Here is a 14,402-nt window from a genome sequence, read left to right as displayed (position 1 = left end):
TTTAAAAACACCCTGCACTTTGAAGCTGTCAGAAGTTGAATGGTGTTCTTTGATGATGATGTTTTGGCCCCTGGGAGGCAATATGGGGAAAAATTAGGCCAAGATTTTTGTTTCTAGATTCGATATTTGCTTTGTCTCTTTGTTGTATTTTCTCTGTACTTTCACAGCTATGTTTATGCAGCTCTCCTAAAAAGATTAATGGTGACAGAGAGGAAATTTGACTTTGCGGAGGACTTTGTCTTTTGACCTTTTTCTTACACTGGAATAAAAGGAAAAAGTTTATGAATCTTTGGAGCATTTAAAAATTATGCAATGTTGTGGTTTGTTTTTTTTCTTCCTTTTTTGTATTATGTCTCACTAGAGCTTTGTATTTTTAAATATTGTGTGTTAGCACAGTCCCATGTTTTGCTTAGAAAATGTTGAATTGCATTATTTGTGATTTTCTTTTTTTATTGTTTTGAGATATAATTCTGGTAAAGTTGATTAATTCCACAACCCATTTTTACTTTGATAGACTGACATATTCTATCAGCATGCTATTTCAAAACTTTTTTCACTATTTCTAGCATGAATAATGAAGAACGACGTATCTTGTCAGAGAGAGAAAAAGGGAAAGTTTTTGTATTCACTAATTATCTTGGAGAAATATGTCCTGTGTTGTCATACAATATTAAAGAGAAAGACCTTCCCTTAAACTGGGGGTTTTTTTGAGGAAAATTTGGGCGATTCTGTGTCACTGCAAATTTCTAAGCTGAACTTTCTTTGTGAAACACTGTTACAAGTCCATGTCTGCCTTGTGATTTCTTCATAAAGCACTGTAGCTATTTAGAGTATCAGTGGGGGTAACCACTTCCCTGGGCAGCCTGTTCCGATGCCTGACATTCCTTTCCATGAATAATTTTTTTCCTAATATCCAACCTAAACCTCCCCTGGTGCAACCTGAGGCCATTTCCTTTTGCCCTGCCACTTGCTACTTGGGAGAAGAGACCAACACCCTCCATGCTACAACCTCCTTTCAGGTAGTTGTAGGCAGTGATAAGGTCTCCCCTCAGCCACCTTTTCTCCAGGCTGAACAGCCCCAGTTCTCTCAGCTGCTCCTCATCAGACTTGTGCTCCAGACCCCTCACCAGCCTCATTGCCCTTCTCTGAACTCTCTCCAGCACCTTAATGTTTTTTTTTCTGTAGTGAGGGGCCCAAAACTGAACACAGGATTCAAGGTGCGGCCTCATCAGTGCCCAGTACAGGGGGATGATCACTGCCCTGATCCTGCTGCCTGTTCCTGACACAAGCCAGGATGCTATTGGCCTTTTTGGCCACCTGGGCACACTGCTGGCTCATGTTCAGCTGCTGTCAGTCAACACCACCTGATACTTTTCTGCCAGGCAGCTTTCCAGCCACTCTTCCCTGAGCCTGTAGTGTTGTCTGGGGTTGTTGTGACCGAAGAGCAGGACCTGGCACTTGGCCTTGTTGAACCTCACACAATTGGCCTCAGCCCAATGATCCAGCCAGTCCAAATCGCTCTGTATGGCCTTCCCACCCTTCAGCAGGTCAACACTCCCACTCAGCTTGGTGTTGTCTATGAACTTATGGGGGTGCACTCAATCCTTTCATCCAGATAATTGATAAAGAGTTTAAATACAATTGCCCCTAATACTGAGCCCTGGAGAACACCACTTTTGACAGGCCATTAACTGAATTTGTCTCTTTGGGCCCAGCCATCCAGCCAGTTCTTTACCCAGTGAAGAAAATGCCCATCCAGGCCATGAGCTGCCAGCTTCTCCAGGAGAATGCTGTGGGATACGGTGACAAAAGCTTTACTGAAGTCCAGAGAGACAACATCTACAGCCTTTCCTTCATCCAATAAGCGGGTCACTTTGTCATAGAAGATCAGGTTGGTCAAGCAGGACCTGCCCTTCATAAACCCACACTGAATGGGTCTGATTGCTTGGTTGTCCTGTATGTGCTGTGTGATGGCACTCAAGATGACCTGCTCTGTAATCTCTCTTGGCACTGAGGTCACATGGACGTGCCTGAAGTTCCCCAGATCCTTCTTCCAGCCCTTCTTGTAGATATCATAACTGTTACTAGGAAGTAGCTAAATATACTGATCCAAGAGCTCCGTTTCCACTCTGAGGGGTGCATGTATGGTGGGTTTTTTTAAAAAACTAAGGACATGGAGAGGGACAGTGAAAGGACCTCTTACTGATGCTGTGATGTTGCACTCTTGAGCATATTTGGTTAGGTAATTGAGTGGAAGAGCTGCATCTAGTATGAGACACTGTAGAGCAAGAGGTAGATTGCAATGTGTAAAAATGTTCAAGACGTGGTCTTAACAGTGAATGGCAGGCCTTGGCCATGAGCTTTGCTGCAGCTTTTGCTAGATGCAGATGGTGAGATGCTCAAGCTGAAATGTAGGACACTGAAGAATGTGGCAGGGACTTAAATGTTGGGTGTAGATGTGTCTTGAGGAGATAGCACAGGGCTAGTCTTCAAGGAGGAAGCATGCTTAAAGATCATGGTTTGGGGATGTGTGAGGAGATGTTCTTCAGTATGATACTCAATAACATAAAAATGTATGGAATTACTGCCACTGTTCCTTCTGATATTGGTATGGCAGCTAATAAAAACAGAAAAAAAAAAAAAAGGGGGGGCAATGGCCACTTCATCTCAAGGTAGAAATCTCTTTGGGTAAGAGTGCATGCTTGTGTCACTTGATGTTCTTTCTTGTCTCTTAATATTGCTGTTTTCGTGAGGACAACTGTACTGTTGATGGTAACTGCTGTTGTGTGGAAACTACTTGTAGTATCAAGCTTGTAGATTGTTGAATTGGCTACTAGCCTATACAGCCAAAACCATGTTTTCTTCTCATAACTGCCTTCACACTTCTGTGCCTTCAGGAATAAACTGTGTAACATGTGCAATACCTGATGCCCCGTACTTTTATGGGCTTTTGACAATTTTTTATTTCTCTCCCTCCATTCCCAAGAGATGTCTGTTTTCCACTAGGTTGTTTCTGGGACTACTCACCTGGGAAAGTCTCTGTGGCTAGTTTTCTGCATGCCATCTACCTAAAACACCTTGCCATAGATAGGATTTATTTAGGATACTTCTGTTTTTCCTTCAGCTGTCCTTGTTTATGTGAATCATGTTGGCCTTTCCAAAGTCTGGTTCTCTGACTGTTGCTTTATTATGTGAACTGATAATTGCAGCTGACTTATTCTCCTTGAAAGGGCATTCACCCTCTGAATGTCTCATGGATCCACAACCTGTACTTTGCTGGTAATAACTGCAGTTTCTATGAATGCATAGCCTTTTCAGTGTGTACATTTTTTTCCCTTTTTAAATGAAAGATAGTTCTACCTCTGAGACACTGATGCTGATCCTAGCCTTTTTCTGTGGTTTGTGGCTTATTAGACAGCCCTGTCTCGTGGACTACATACAGACAGTGTTTGCAGAAGGTTTTTTTTTCTTTTCCTGTCAGCTGGAATGTAATACTGAGGGGCATAAGATAATGATATAGTGAAAAACCTGTATGCATACAGTCTTAATGTCTCTGCATACTTTACATGTTCTATATTGCTCCTCATAAGGCTTCCTCTCCAAACCCTTCACCAACTTCGTAGCCCTCTTCTGGACACTCTCCAGTGGCTTTGTGGCCTTTTTATCCTGTGGCACCCAGACCTGCACACAGTGCTCCAGGTGAGGCCGCACCAGTGCAGAGCAGAGAGGGACAATCACCTCCCTGCCCGGCTGACAATGCTGTGCTGGATGCACCCAGGACACAGTTGCCCTCTTGGCTGCCAGGACACACTGTTGGCTCATGGTCAACTTGCCATTGACCAGAGCCCCCAGATCCTTCTCCACAGAGCTGCTCTCCAGCCTCTCATCTCCCAGTCTGTATGTACAGCCAGAGTTACTGTGTCCCAGCTGCAAAATCCGGCTCTTGCCCTTGTTGAACTTCACGCAGTTGGTGATTGCCCAGTTCTCTGATTTGTCCAGATCCCTCTGCAGGGCCTCTCTGACCTCAAGAGTGTCAGCAGCTCCTCCCAATTTTGGGTCATCAGCAAACTCACTAAGTAATCCCTCAAGTCCTGAGTCTAAGTCATTTATGAAGACATTGAAGAGTGCTGTCCCTAAGATGGATCCCTGCAGAACCCCGCTAGTGACTGATTGCCAGCCCAACATAACTCTGTTTACTAGAACCCTTTGAGCCTGTCCCATCAGCCAATTGCTCACCCACTGCACTGTGTGTTTACCCATCTGTGTGCTGAACATCTTGTCCAGGAGGTTACTGTGACAGACAGTATTAAAGGCTTTACTGAAATCCAAACAGATTACATTGACGGGCTTCCCTTGGTCAGCTGGGTGGGTAACCTTGTCACAGAAAGAAATTAATGAACCTGTGCTGGCTGGAACCAATGACGTTGTTGTCGTTCAGATGTTTTTCAATAACTACCAGAACAATCTTCTTCGTAATTTTGCCAGGCACAGAAGTGAGGCTGATGGACCTGTTGTTGCCGGGGTCATCCTGCTGCCCTTCTCATAGACTGGGACAACGTTTGCCAGCTTCCAGTCATCTGGGACCTCTCCAGATTCCCAAGAGCATTGAAAAATCACAGAAAAGGGTCTCGCTGTGATGTCATCCAGCACTTTAAGCACCCTTGGGTGAATCACATCAGGCCCTATCGACTTGTAGGAATGTAGCTGTAGTAGCAAATCCCATACAAGTTCCTGATTGATTAGGAGATCTCACAGCCATGGTTTTCCTGCCCAGGGTTGTGGGGGCCCCCAAGTCCCTCATCAGTGTTGAAGACTGAGATGAAGAAAGCATTAAATGTCTCAGTTTTGTCTGTGTCCCTGTTAATAAGGTGACTATGCTCATCAATTAATGGGCCAATATTATTTCTAGTATGCCTTTTTCCATTAATATATTTTTAAAAGCCTTTTTTATTGTCCTTCACAGTACTGGCCAGCTTCAATTTTAATTGAACTTTGGCAGCACGAATTTCCTCCCTACAATGGTGAGCACCATCTCTGTAGTCCTCCCATGTTGCCTGACCTTGCTTCCACTGACCATGTAATTTCTTTTTTCACTGTCTTTCAAGAATAAGATCCCTGCTCAACCATGCTGACTTTTTGCCTCACCTGCTGGGTTTTTGGCATTTTGGAATTACCTGGTCCTGTGCTCTTAGTAAGATGGTACTTAAAAAATTACCAACACTGATGGACCCCAACACCTTAAAAAGCTTCTTCCCAGGGAATCTCTGGGCAGCCTGAAATCTGCTCTCCTCATATCTAGTGTCAAGGTCTTGCTGGCAGTTTTCCTCCTATTAGCAAAGATTTTGAACCTGACTGCTTCATGATCATGATGGCCAAGGGAGCCACCAGTCGCCACTTCTCCCATGAGACCGTCCCTGTTACTGAGGATCAAATCTAGGAAGGCACCTTTCCTGGTCAGTTCTCTTAGTACCTGTTCCAAGAAGTTATTGTCCAGATGCTTCAGGAATCTTCTGCTGTGTGATATTCCCAGCTGACATCTGGCAAGTTGAAGTCCCCCATAGGGACAGGGGCAGATGATTTGGAGGTTTCACTTAGTTCCTTGAAGAATAACTCATCAGTGTCATCATCCTGGCTGGGTGGCCTGTAGTAGACACCCATGACAACATCAGTCTTATTTGTCTGACCCTTACTCCTTACCCAGAGGCTCTCAGCTTTGCCATCACCAGCTCCATGCACTTCAGCCCCTCTGCTGTCTACAGTGGCATCCCCACCTCTCCTGCCCTGTCTATCCCTTCTGAAAGGCCTGTAGCTGTCCATCATGGTGCACCAGTCACAGGACTCATCCCACCAGGTTTTGCTAATACCAGTTATATAATATTGCTGGAACCGGGCCAAGGCTTCTAATTCACCTTGCTTGTTTCTCATACTGCACACAAGTGTAGGAGGACTTCAAGAGTGTTTGGTAGTAACCTTTGCCTTGTGGTGTAGTCTGGGGAATCTTGCTGCCAAGCACCTCCTCAGGCTTTGGTGTGCCATCCCACTGCTCATCACTGACCTGCTTGCTACTCCCCCCTTCCCCCTTCCAATCTAGTGTGAAGCCCTATCAATCAGCCTTTCTAGCCCCTGAGCAAACACCCTTTTCCCCTTCTGTAAGAGATGCATTCCATCAGGTGTTGAGACCTGGTGAAGGACTGACTTTCCCATGGCTGAAAAACCCAAAGTTCCATTGATGACATCAGTCATGGAGCCATGTGTTGATTTTTTTGGGCCTGCCTGTTCCATTCCGTATTCCTGCCTGCTACTGAAATGGTAGAGGAAAAAAATCACTAGAGCACCTGAACCATTGACCAGCTACCCCAAAGCTCTGAAATCCCACTGGATTTCCTTAATACTACTTTTGCCTGTCTCTTCCCTGCCAACATTGAAAACCACTAGTGAGTAAAGTCAGAGGACCTTACCAGCCTGGGGTGTTGTTGAGCCATATCTCCTACCCTGGCCCCAGGGAGGCAGCAGACTTCCCTGTGCGTTGGGTCAGGTCGGGATGTCGGGCCCTCTGTTCCCTTAAGAAGGGAGTTACCTATAACAATTACCCTTCTTTTTCTCTTTACACGTGAGGTTTTAATGTGTTTGCTGGGTTACATGTGAGGTGTGGGTTGCTTAGAGGACCCCTCCTTCCCAGAAGGATCTTTATCAGCAGCATCAGGTGCTTGCCCATCCAATTCCAGGGCCTCATACCGGTTGTATACAGACATCTGGGAAGGTGAGTCAGGCTCAGGGTGTGTTTGCCTGCCACCCTGAGCTGTAACCTGTTTCTATTCTCCCCCATCTTCTGGGTTGCCCCTTACAACCTGGTAGCAAGAGGGTAGGGAGTCCTTTGTATCTGGTGCCATGGTTGATTTCTGCTTGTGCACCAGGGATGGTAGATAGTGACTCCACCAGTCTGTCTCCTTTTCTGACTCTTTGATGCTCCTCAGGCTGGACACCACCTCCCAAAGCTCTGTCACCCCGCTGAGCAGCTCCTTCACTTGGGCACAGCACCCACAGGTGAGTTCACTGCTGCCATCAGTCCCCAAGCAAGCAGAAACTCGGGCACACTCTGTAGCCCAGGACCTGGACAGCTGCATCTTCCCTCCCGAGCTCAGTTTGAGTGGCTGCATCAGTTCTTGCAGCCAGAGGGACTGTGACGGATGCTGAAGGTACTGCTCTTCTTCAGGTGGATACCATGCCTCCTGCTGTACTGAGCTCCTTGCTAGCAGGTTGTAGCCTTTGTTTGAAGTGGCAGGGTCCTCCCCACTCAAACTGCCGCTCTAACTGCCTCGCCCGTTTGGTGGCCTTATTTGCCATGCCTGGTCGCCTGTGTTCCTGGATGCCTGCACTCCCTAGGGGCTGTTTAAATATCCTGGCAATGCCCCCACTGCGTCAGTCTCTCTTGCGAGATAAGCCGGTTTCTGGGTGGTCCTTCTGCCCCTCTGTGGATTTGTCTGGTGCGGGGTCTGCCCCTCTTTTCTCCTTGATCCGTGCTCTGCAGCAGAACTTACCATAACTGCCACTGTGCTCCTTGCTTACTTGTCGCTGAGATAAACTGAGATAAAATGATAAACTTACATCCCTACTTGGATTTGCCTACTAGGCTTGGTTGGCAGTTCCATTATGAAGAGATTTAGCAGAAGAGTGGCATATGGAATTTCCTGTGCAGCTGTTCTCTTCAGTGGTCCGTTTCACAGCAGTCTGGCTCTGAGTTCATCGGAAAGACGGACACTAGACTGCCTATGACCCCTCTTCTCCTACAGGAGTTATGTTTAATCTGGATTGTTTCAGTGTTGGGGTTTACAGAACAAAACCACACACAGTTGTACAGATGTGGTAGAAAAGTAGTGAACTCTGGTCTCAGGGCAGGAATGAACTGGTGGGAGAACTGGAGAGACGAGCTGCTGAATCTGGTTACTGTTGGAAGTCTTCTTGGTGGGTAGCTGTGGCGTGACTCACATCCAGACTTGTTCCTTGTCCAGGCAAGTAGGTGAATTCTTTGGTACCAAGCAACAAGTGGCACAAAAGCAAGCGGATTGTATTTATGATTGAAAATAGAACTGAAGTGTCCTTTGTTGTCTGCATAGGGGATAATGAATCTGGTAGCTGTCTTGAGTTTTACTACCTGTTAGTATCAAAACCACTATGTGTTCTCTGCAATCCAGCAGTGTATCGTGTATCTACTCATGTTAACCCTGCCAAAGGACAGTATTGCATGAAATCTGCCCCTCTGATTATTTTGTTCTAACAAAATAAACAATTAATATATTCTGATTCAGAACATTGTAGTGTTGTACTGTCATGGCTGGTGTCATTAGAGTCATAGTCCATACAAGCATTTTAGTAGTCTGAAGACCCTTTTGTTTGTCTTAGGAGTAATCACATCAATTTGGGTATACTGTTACGCTTTTGAAATGGTATGTGTGCTGTATTGGGATTTTTTTCAGGTATCAACTGTGTCTATTGCAGCTCTTAACTGCTTCTGAAATGGGTTCTGAAGGAGAGACAGAGAAGAAGAAAAATTACCAATAACAGAGAAGACTTCCCAGCTTCTCAGTTTGACACAGGATCTGATTTTACACGGGTTAATAACCTTGATAAGTGAGAACGTAGGGCCTCTGAAGATTAGCACTCTTGCTAGCTAATGACAAGATTAAGTTGAGCTGACTGAGGTTCTAAGCTGTGATATAAAGGAGCTTCTTCAAGCATCCATTTTTTAACTGTATTAATGTTTATGTTAAATGATAACGGGAAGGACACTGAGAAATTTAAAAAGAAATTATTAAAGGTTTTAAGAATATTTCCCGAGAGAAGTGACAATGTGTCGCTTAGCCCCGGTACTTACTGCTAGTTTTAGTCAGGTATACCAGTAGTTCAGCGGTGCATTATCAGAAAACATTACTGTCATCAGAAAAGCCTTCTGCAATTGTAAACATTTACATAGAGGTGTTAGTTAACTACTTTTTCTCTAATGCTGGTTCTATTAATAAGGGTTAGTTTGCACTGCTACTACTACTATCTTTGCTTTGGTGAATATGATGTAATCTTCCCAAAGTGGCTGTAATCTTTGATTATTTCTACCAGATCTTTTTGAGTTACAGAGCTGACTCTGCATAATCTCCTGCTGAGAGTGGAAGCCTTTTTGTTAAGGAGGGGTAAAAACTACTTTTTGAAAAGTGGAGTCTTAAGATCTATTTACCAAGTTGAGTAGAATTGCATTTTCAGTTAAAGAACCCTGTGGATGTATTTTTAGAAGTATGAGGAAGTCTGTCTTGCATTTGTTAAACATTCTGATTTTTTCCAGAGGAGACTCGTAGAAGGAATTGTATACTGGTTCTGAGGCTAAGAAAGAACAGGAAACAGTCTCATGAATTTTCATCCTCTGCCTCATGTTATTTGGAGCAGGCTCTTGACCCATATCTTGTCCCTATCAGATGCATACCTTAAATAGCAGAGTGTACAGTTCATGCTTGCTACAGCAGTGAGGGGCTGTACAAATTGAAATGTCTGTGGAGAGACTGAGACAGAATATTTAAAGTATCTTGGGGAAGAAACTAAATGGTCTTGTGCCTCCTTGGATGTTAAGCAGGTTTGGAACCAGTATCTCATAGCATGGAAAAAATCTTTTAACTGTTGTGCTTTTTGAGATGAAGACAGCATTGGGTAAATTACTTTTGTCTGAATTTCTTCCTGATTTCAATAATGGTGCTCATGTTGTGTATTAATTACAAGTTTTGCTTTCCTCTGTACTTACTTAAAAAGTACTGAAGAGAGTATAAAGCCAGAGAAATAACTTTTCAGATTAATTCAAGTGCTTTGACAAGAAACGGCACTATTTTAAAACTACCTTAAAAATGCGGTTACAGGCAAACCCAAGACCTACTCCAGTTTTGGCTGTTTGGCACAATTATTCAGATGACTTAGTGTTTTGAGACTTCTTCCTGCATGACTTTTGTGTGTGCGTGTTTGTGTGTGTATGTCAGTGGAAAATGCTCTCATTGAATTCTAATGGAAGCAGTGGTATGTAGAAGTGTTCCTGTTTATCTAGTTGTCATCTGTTAAAGTATAAGTAGTTCTTAGGATTTTATGGCATTGATGCACAAATTTGAGGGTTTTTTTTCTGGTGTGTTCTGGTTTTTGCTGTGACATATTTTAATATTAATTTCTATGTATGTTCTCCTTCCTTTTAACAATCTGCTTAAACCATACTTCTTTCCTGTCTTAATAGTTCTTCTGTGCAACTGTCCGCAAGTAACACTGGCAAAAATAGCACATCTAAATGATGTATCCTATGATTTTATAGTCTTCTGTGATCTGAGAAACAGACAATGTGTTCAAGATATCTCTTATTCCACATACTACGCAAGTAAACATGCATATTTGCTCACAGGCCAGTTTAATTTTTATTCATTAGATTTAGTAGACTGAGTATGTTGGAAGAAGTGACCAAGTAGTTCAGTAGCAGAATATTTGATGTTCACTACTGACCATAATTTTTAGACCTCTATGTAAATTAATGTAATTTTTTTCAAAGATTTTTCTACAAAAAGCTGTTAATTAATGATTTAAATGCTAAAGACTCTGTATTTCGATATGTGCATCTGAAATTCGCTTTTAAAAATGGTCTCTTGAATTGAAGAAAGGAAAGTGTTCCCTGTTTAAGGCTTTTCAGAGCAGTGAAAAGCCTGAGTTGAGAAGTATTTGTCTCATATGTTGAAGTCAGCAGAGCTGCGTGCATAGTTTTGCATGTGCTTAATTGGCTTGTGTAACTGTGGCCATTCTGTGTGACTTCTGGAGAATAAAAATATCTAGAAGAGGAATTAACAGATATTTTTTTGATATGGTTCTTTCTCTAGGGACTGCCTCGGGGCATTCCACAGGTTGAGTGTAGTTCGGTAAGGTTAATTTCAGAAAGCCATTTAAGTGTCAGTAAGCAGGCTAAGATGAGGTATTCACATGATTAATTGCCACAGTTCTGTTGCTATAAGGCAGCCACATGAGGCAAAGTTATTCACAGCAAGCACGATGGAGGAATACTTCATGGTTATTGACAAAGACACTGTAATAATTCTGTTTGGAAACTGACTGTGCAGATATGATTCAGTCAAACCTAGATAATGTTCTGTCAGTGTCTGTCTTATCCCCTTTTCTTGATTTTAATTTCCTTGCTGTTGCTCAGCAAAGCCAGTAATGCTCTCGTATCTGCTTGCATTTCTTTTAGTACCTTGGTAGGAACTGCAGCTAGTGGTTTATTGAGTGTGTAGGAATGAGTTTCTAGTAACTGGCAGAAAAAGCAAAGTGTTTCTTGACTGGCAACTGTTCTAGCTGGCATTCTGACTTGATTTACTGCTTGGCTCTTGCTGTTTTTTCACTTAGTGGCTTGCAATGTTCTTGTTCCTTTTTTTTTTTTTTTTTCCCTTGCTAGATACAGCTGTTTATTCACATGGGAAAATGTATCTCCTGTAGGCAGTCTTCTCTTCACAGTTCATTTTATCCTATAGATTTTTCCAACAACTGCCTGTCCTTAGAAAGACTTTAAGTGACGGGCCTTTTACCTGTTGCTGGAAAGGAATGAGACCACCAAATTCCAGCAATGCTACTGACTGTAAAGAAGTAGATTATTGAAGTTCCTAGGAATTTTCTTATTGTTCTTTGCATATTAAGATACTAATGTTTTATAATGCCTTAAGTTTGGTAAGGTCAGATAATGACATGTTTAGGCTGAATTTTGAAAAATAGTGGAGAGTTCAATGTAAGTGGTGTTTATTTTTATAAAAGTAGTGTTTGTGAAGTTAATGATAATGTTAATTTTTGTGATTGACCCAGAGTTTCTAAAAATGATGGCATAGCTGTTTAATCTTCAGTCCTGTTTGTGACAAATTATCTCCTGAAAATTCAGGTGACATATTTGATAGAATTCATACAGAAAATTAACTTAGAAATTTTCTTAATTTTTAAAGCAGATGGAGCAAGTGCTTTTGTTTCAGGTGGTTAAAGCATTGCAAGGCTGTTTAATTGAAAATATGTATTTAGGCTGTCAAGAAGTAAAGAATAAATTGAATCAATTTCCGGAAAAGCTGTTCATCCTAATATCAGAATTTGCCTTGTTTCAGAATATTTCTTAGATGTATTAGAGCAGCACTTCTTCAATATGGCTTTATGATGTTTGAAGAGTATCAAGATAATTTCAGTGAAGGGGAAAGTGTGAATATGAAAGAGAAACAAAACTCCAACAGTCTGATCTACTGAAAGCCTGAGGGGCAGGAAGACCATCAAAAGAAACAGAAATCTGTAGTATTCTTTCCTTTCATTGTAGGAAAAGGAGATGCAAACACTAAGTTTTCCCTTTGTAAAATTTCAGGTTGTACAGTATCGTTACTCAAAATACATATTTTTGCTCAAATTTTGTATTTCTTTCTAGTTTATTTTTTGTGGTACTTAAGCAGTTTACTATGTGTGTAGGTGTGTGGTTTGTTTTTTTTTCCTCCCCCCCTGCCTTCTTTTTATTGAAAGGTGAGAAGTTCCATCCATGTAGGAAAATTTAGGGACAGATTGGTCCCTGTTCTAGAGGTTGTTCAGCACCAGTTTTAATCAGTGAGAGGGAACCACAAGAAATACCAAGAATAGACAGCCAAGTGATGCACTGCTCAAAATCTAGGAGGCAGTCCTCCTTTTGCAGCTCCAGCAAATCCAGGTAGTTTTAAGACAGCTTGCAGTGAGGTATTGTCCTAAATAATTGTGCACATGTGATGAAGGCTATTGTGCTTCTATTTTTTCAGTCGAATCCTCTTTCAAATTTCTGTTTCTAAGAGAAAAAGCTTATGCTTTACATGTGTGAGCCTGTTTTTTTCCTCAAGTTTCCTCAGGAAAAGGTATTGATCTGTGCTAGTTAACCTAACTCTAAAACTTAAGGTGGTTGGTAGTCTATTGAAGCTTTGGATGGAGAATGTGAATCCAAAAAGTCCTGTTCCATTAGAGGAGTTGCTGGTTTTTGGGTTAGAGTGTGAATCCAGCTGGGTGGGATGGCTGATGGGTTTGTGTTCTTGTGTGTGTAACTTCTTAAGTTGATACAGAAATGTAGGATAATGTATATGCTTGGAAAGAGTGAAATTAATGTTTTTCCAACTTGAAAGTGTTTATCCAGAAATGATGTAGGCATGTGTACATATGTGTCTATATGTGTGTGTATAGTAGACAGTGTCATTAAATGGGTATGAGCAATAAATATATAAAAGCCTCATGAGGCTGCTTCCAGCAAAAGCTTAATTTTCTTTCTGATATTTGTATAGTGGTATTATTGAAATTGATTTCATAGAGCTTTTACAAAGTTAGTGAAAATACAGTCTAGTTAAATACTCTCCCTCTTCCTTCTCCAACATCCTCCATTCCATCCCCTCCACAATCCATTTCCCCCCTTTTTTCTCTTCTTTTTCCTCCCCTTTCTCCGTTCACTGTCAGGAAGGGGCGCCTCAGAAGAGTCATTTCGGCTCAGCACGACACCGTCAGAGACTAGTGGAACCACCAGCTACAAAAGTGAGTGCCTTAATCAAAAGACCTTTTTTAAAATGGAATGTCATGTCAGCAAAATATTTGTTACTGAAGAGAAGCGCTTCTGTGTGCTTAGTGGGAGATCTAGTTACTCTTACTCATCTGCAAGTGATACAATCACTGTCTCTAGAACCGAACTTCAGCACTGAAGAGATTTGTATTCAAGTGCAGCTGTTGTACTTTCCTGAAAAAGGCGGGGTGAAATTTTTTTTCCTGTATCTGTAAAGTGAAACAGAAACTGTATGGAGTGTTCTGTTTTGGTTTTATTACTTTGCATTATGTCTGTTTTTTTAAGCATGTGTGCCATTCATTTACCTCATCCTTAAAGGGCTTTCATTGAATAAAAAATGCCAAGGATATGGAAAATAATCAAAGTCTATTATCAGGCTGTGATATGAAGTTTCAGAGTAAAAAAAAAAAAAAAAAAAGACTTTGGCATCAAAAGATTGTATTAGCAGATACAATAGCAGTACCAGTTAGTTTGTAAGATAGTTCCGTCTTTTTAGAGACATGCTTTTTTGTTAACAGTACATGAAACAGTTTGAGATATTCAGTGAGTGTGATATTACTATAGAACTTTTATTCCCTAGGCTAATAAAACGTACTATAATGCATATTTTGAAGCACCAGTAGCTGTTCAAGTGTGTCTCTTTTTTGCTACTTTTTGTGAGAGTTCAGCAACAATGAAATTGTATATCCATTACTACTACCTCCATTAAATCACGTTCTCTGCTTTCCTTTTTATTTAGATTATCTGGAGAACTGATTGCAATATTTACGTACAAACTTAGACCCAAGTTGAAGTAGATCAGTGGTAGTAGTCCTGG

The 14,402-nt window shown here is 41.8% G+C and overlaps 1 protein-coding gene across 15 annotated transcripts in view; it reads left to right on the top strand.

Annotated features, from left to right (window-relative positions):
- The window catches only part of MAST4 (microtubule associated serine/threonine kinase family member 4), a 308,536-nt gene that overhangs the window by 112,094 nt on the left and 182,040 nt on the right, over positions 1-14,402 (top strand). For 8 of the 15 annotated variants that reach the window (XM_065047431.1, XM_065047426.1, XM_065047425.1 and 5 more), the window contains one exon: positions 13,486-13,560. The exons of the other annotated variants lie outside the window; for them this stretch is intronic. In XM_065047431.1, coding sequence (XP_064903503.1) covers positions 13,486-13,560 — 75 coding nt within the window. The remainder of the gene's footprint in view (positions 1-13,485; positions 13,561-14,402) is intronic. 15 annotated transcript variants of the gene reach the window in all.

The sequence above is a fragment of the Columba livia genome, chromosome Z (genome assembly GCF_036013475.1).
Source record: "Columba livia isolate bColLiv1 breed racing homer chromosome Z, bColLiv1.pat.W.v2, whole genome shotgun sequence".
Taxonomy (NCBI): domain Eukaryota; kingdom Metazoa; phylum Chordata; class Aves; order Columbiformes; family Columbidae; genus Columba; species Columba livia.
Note: the sequence above shows the minus strand (reverse complement) of the source record. Positions and strands in the feature narration are given on the sequence as shown.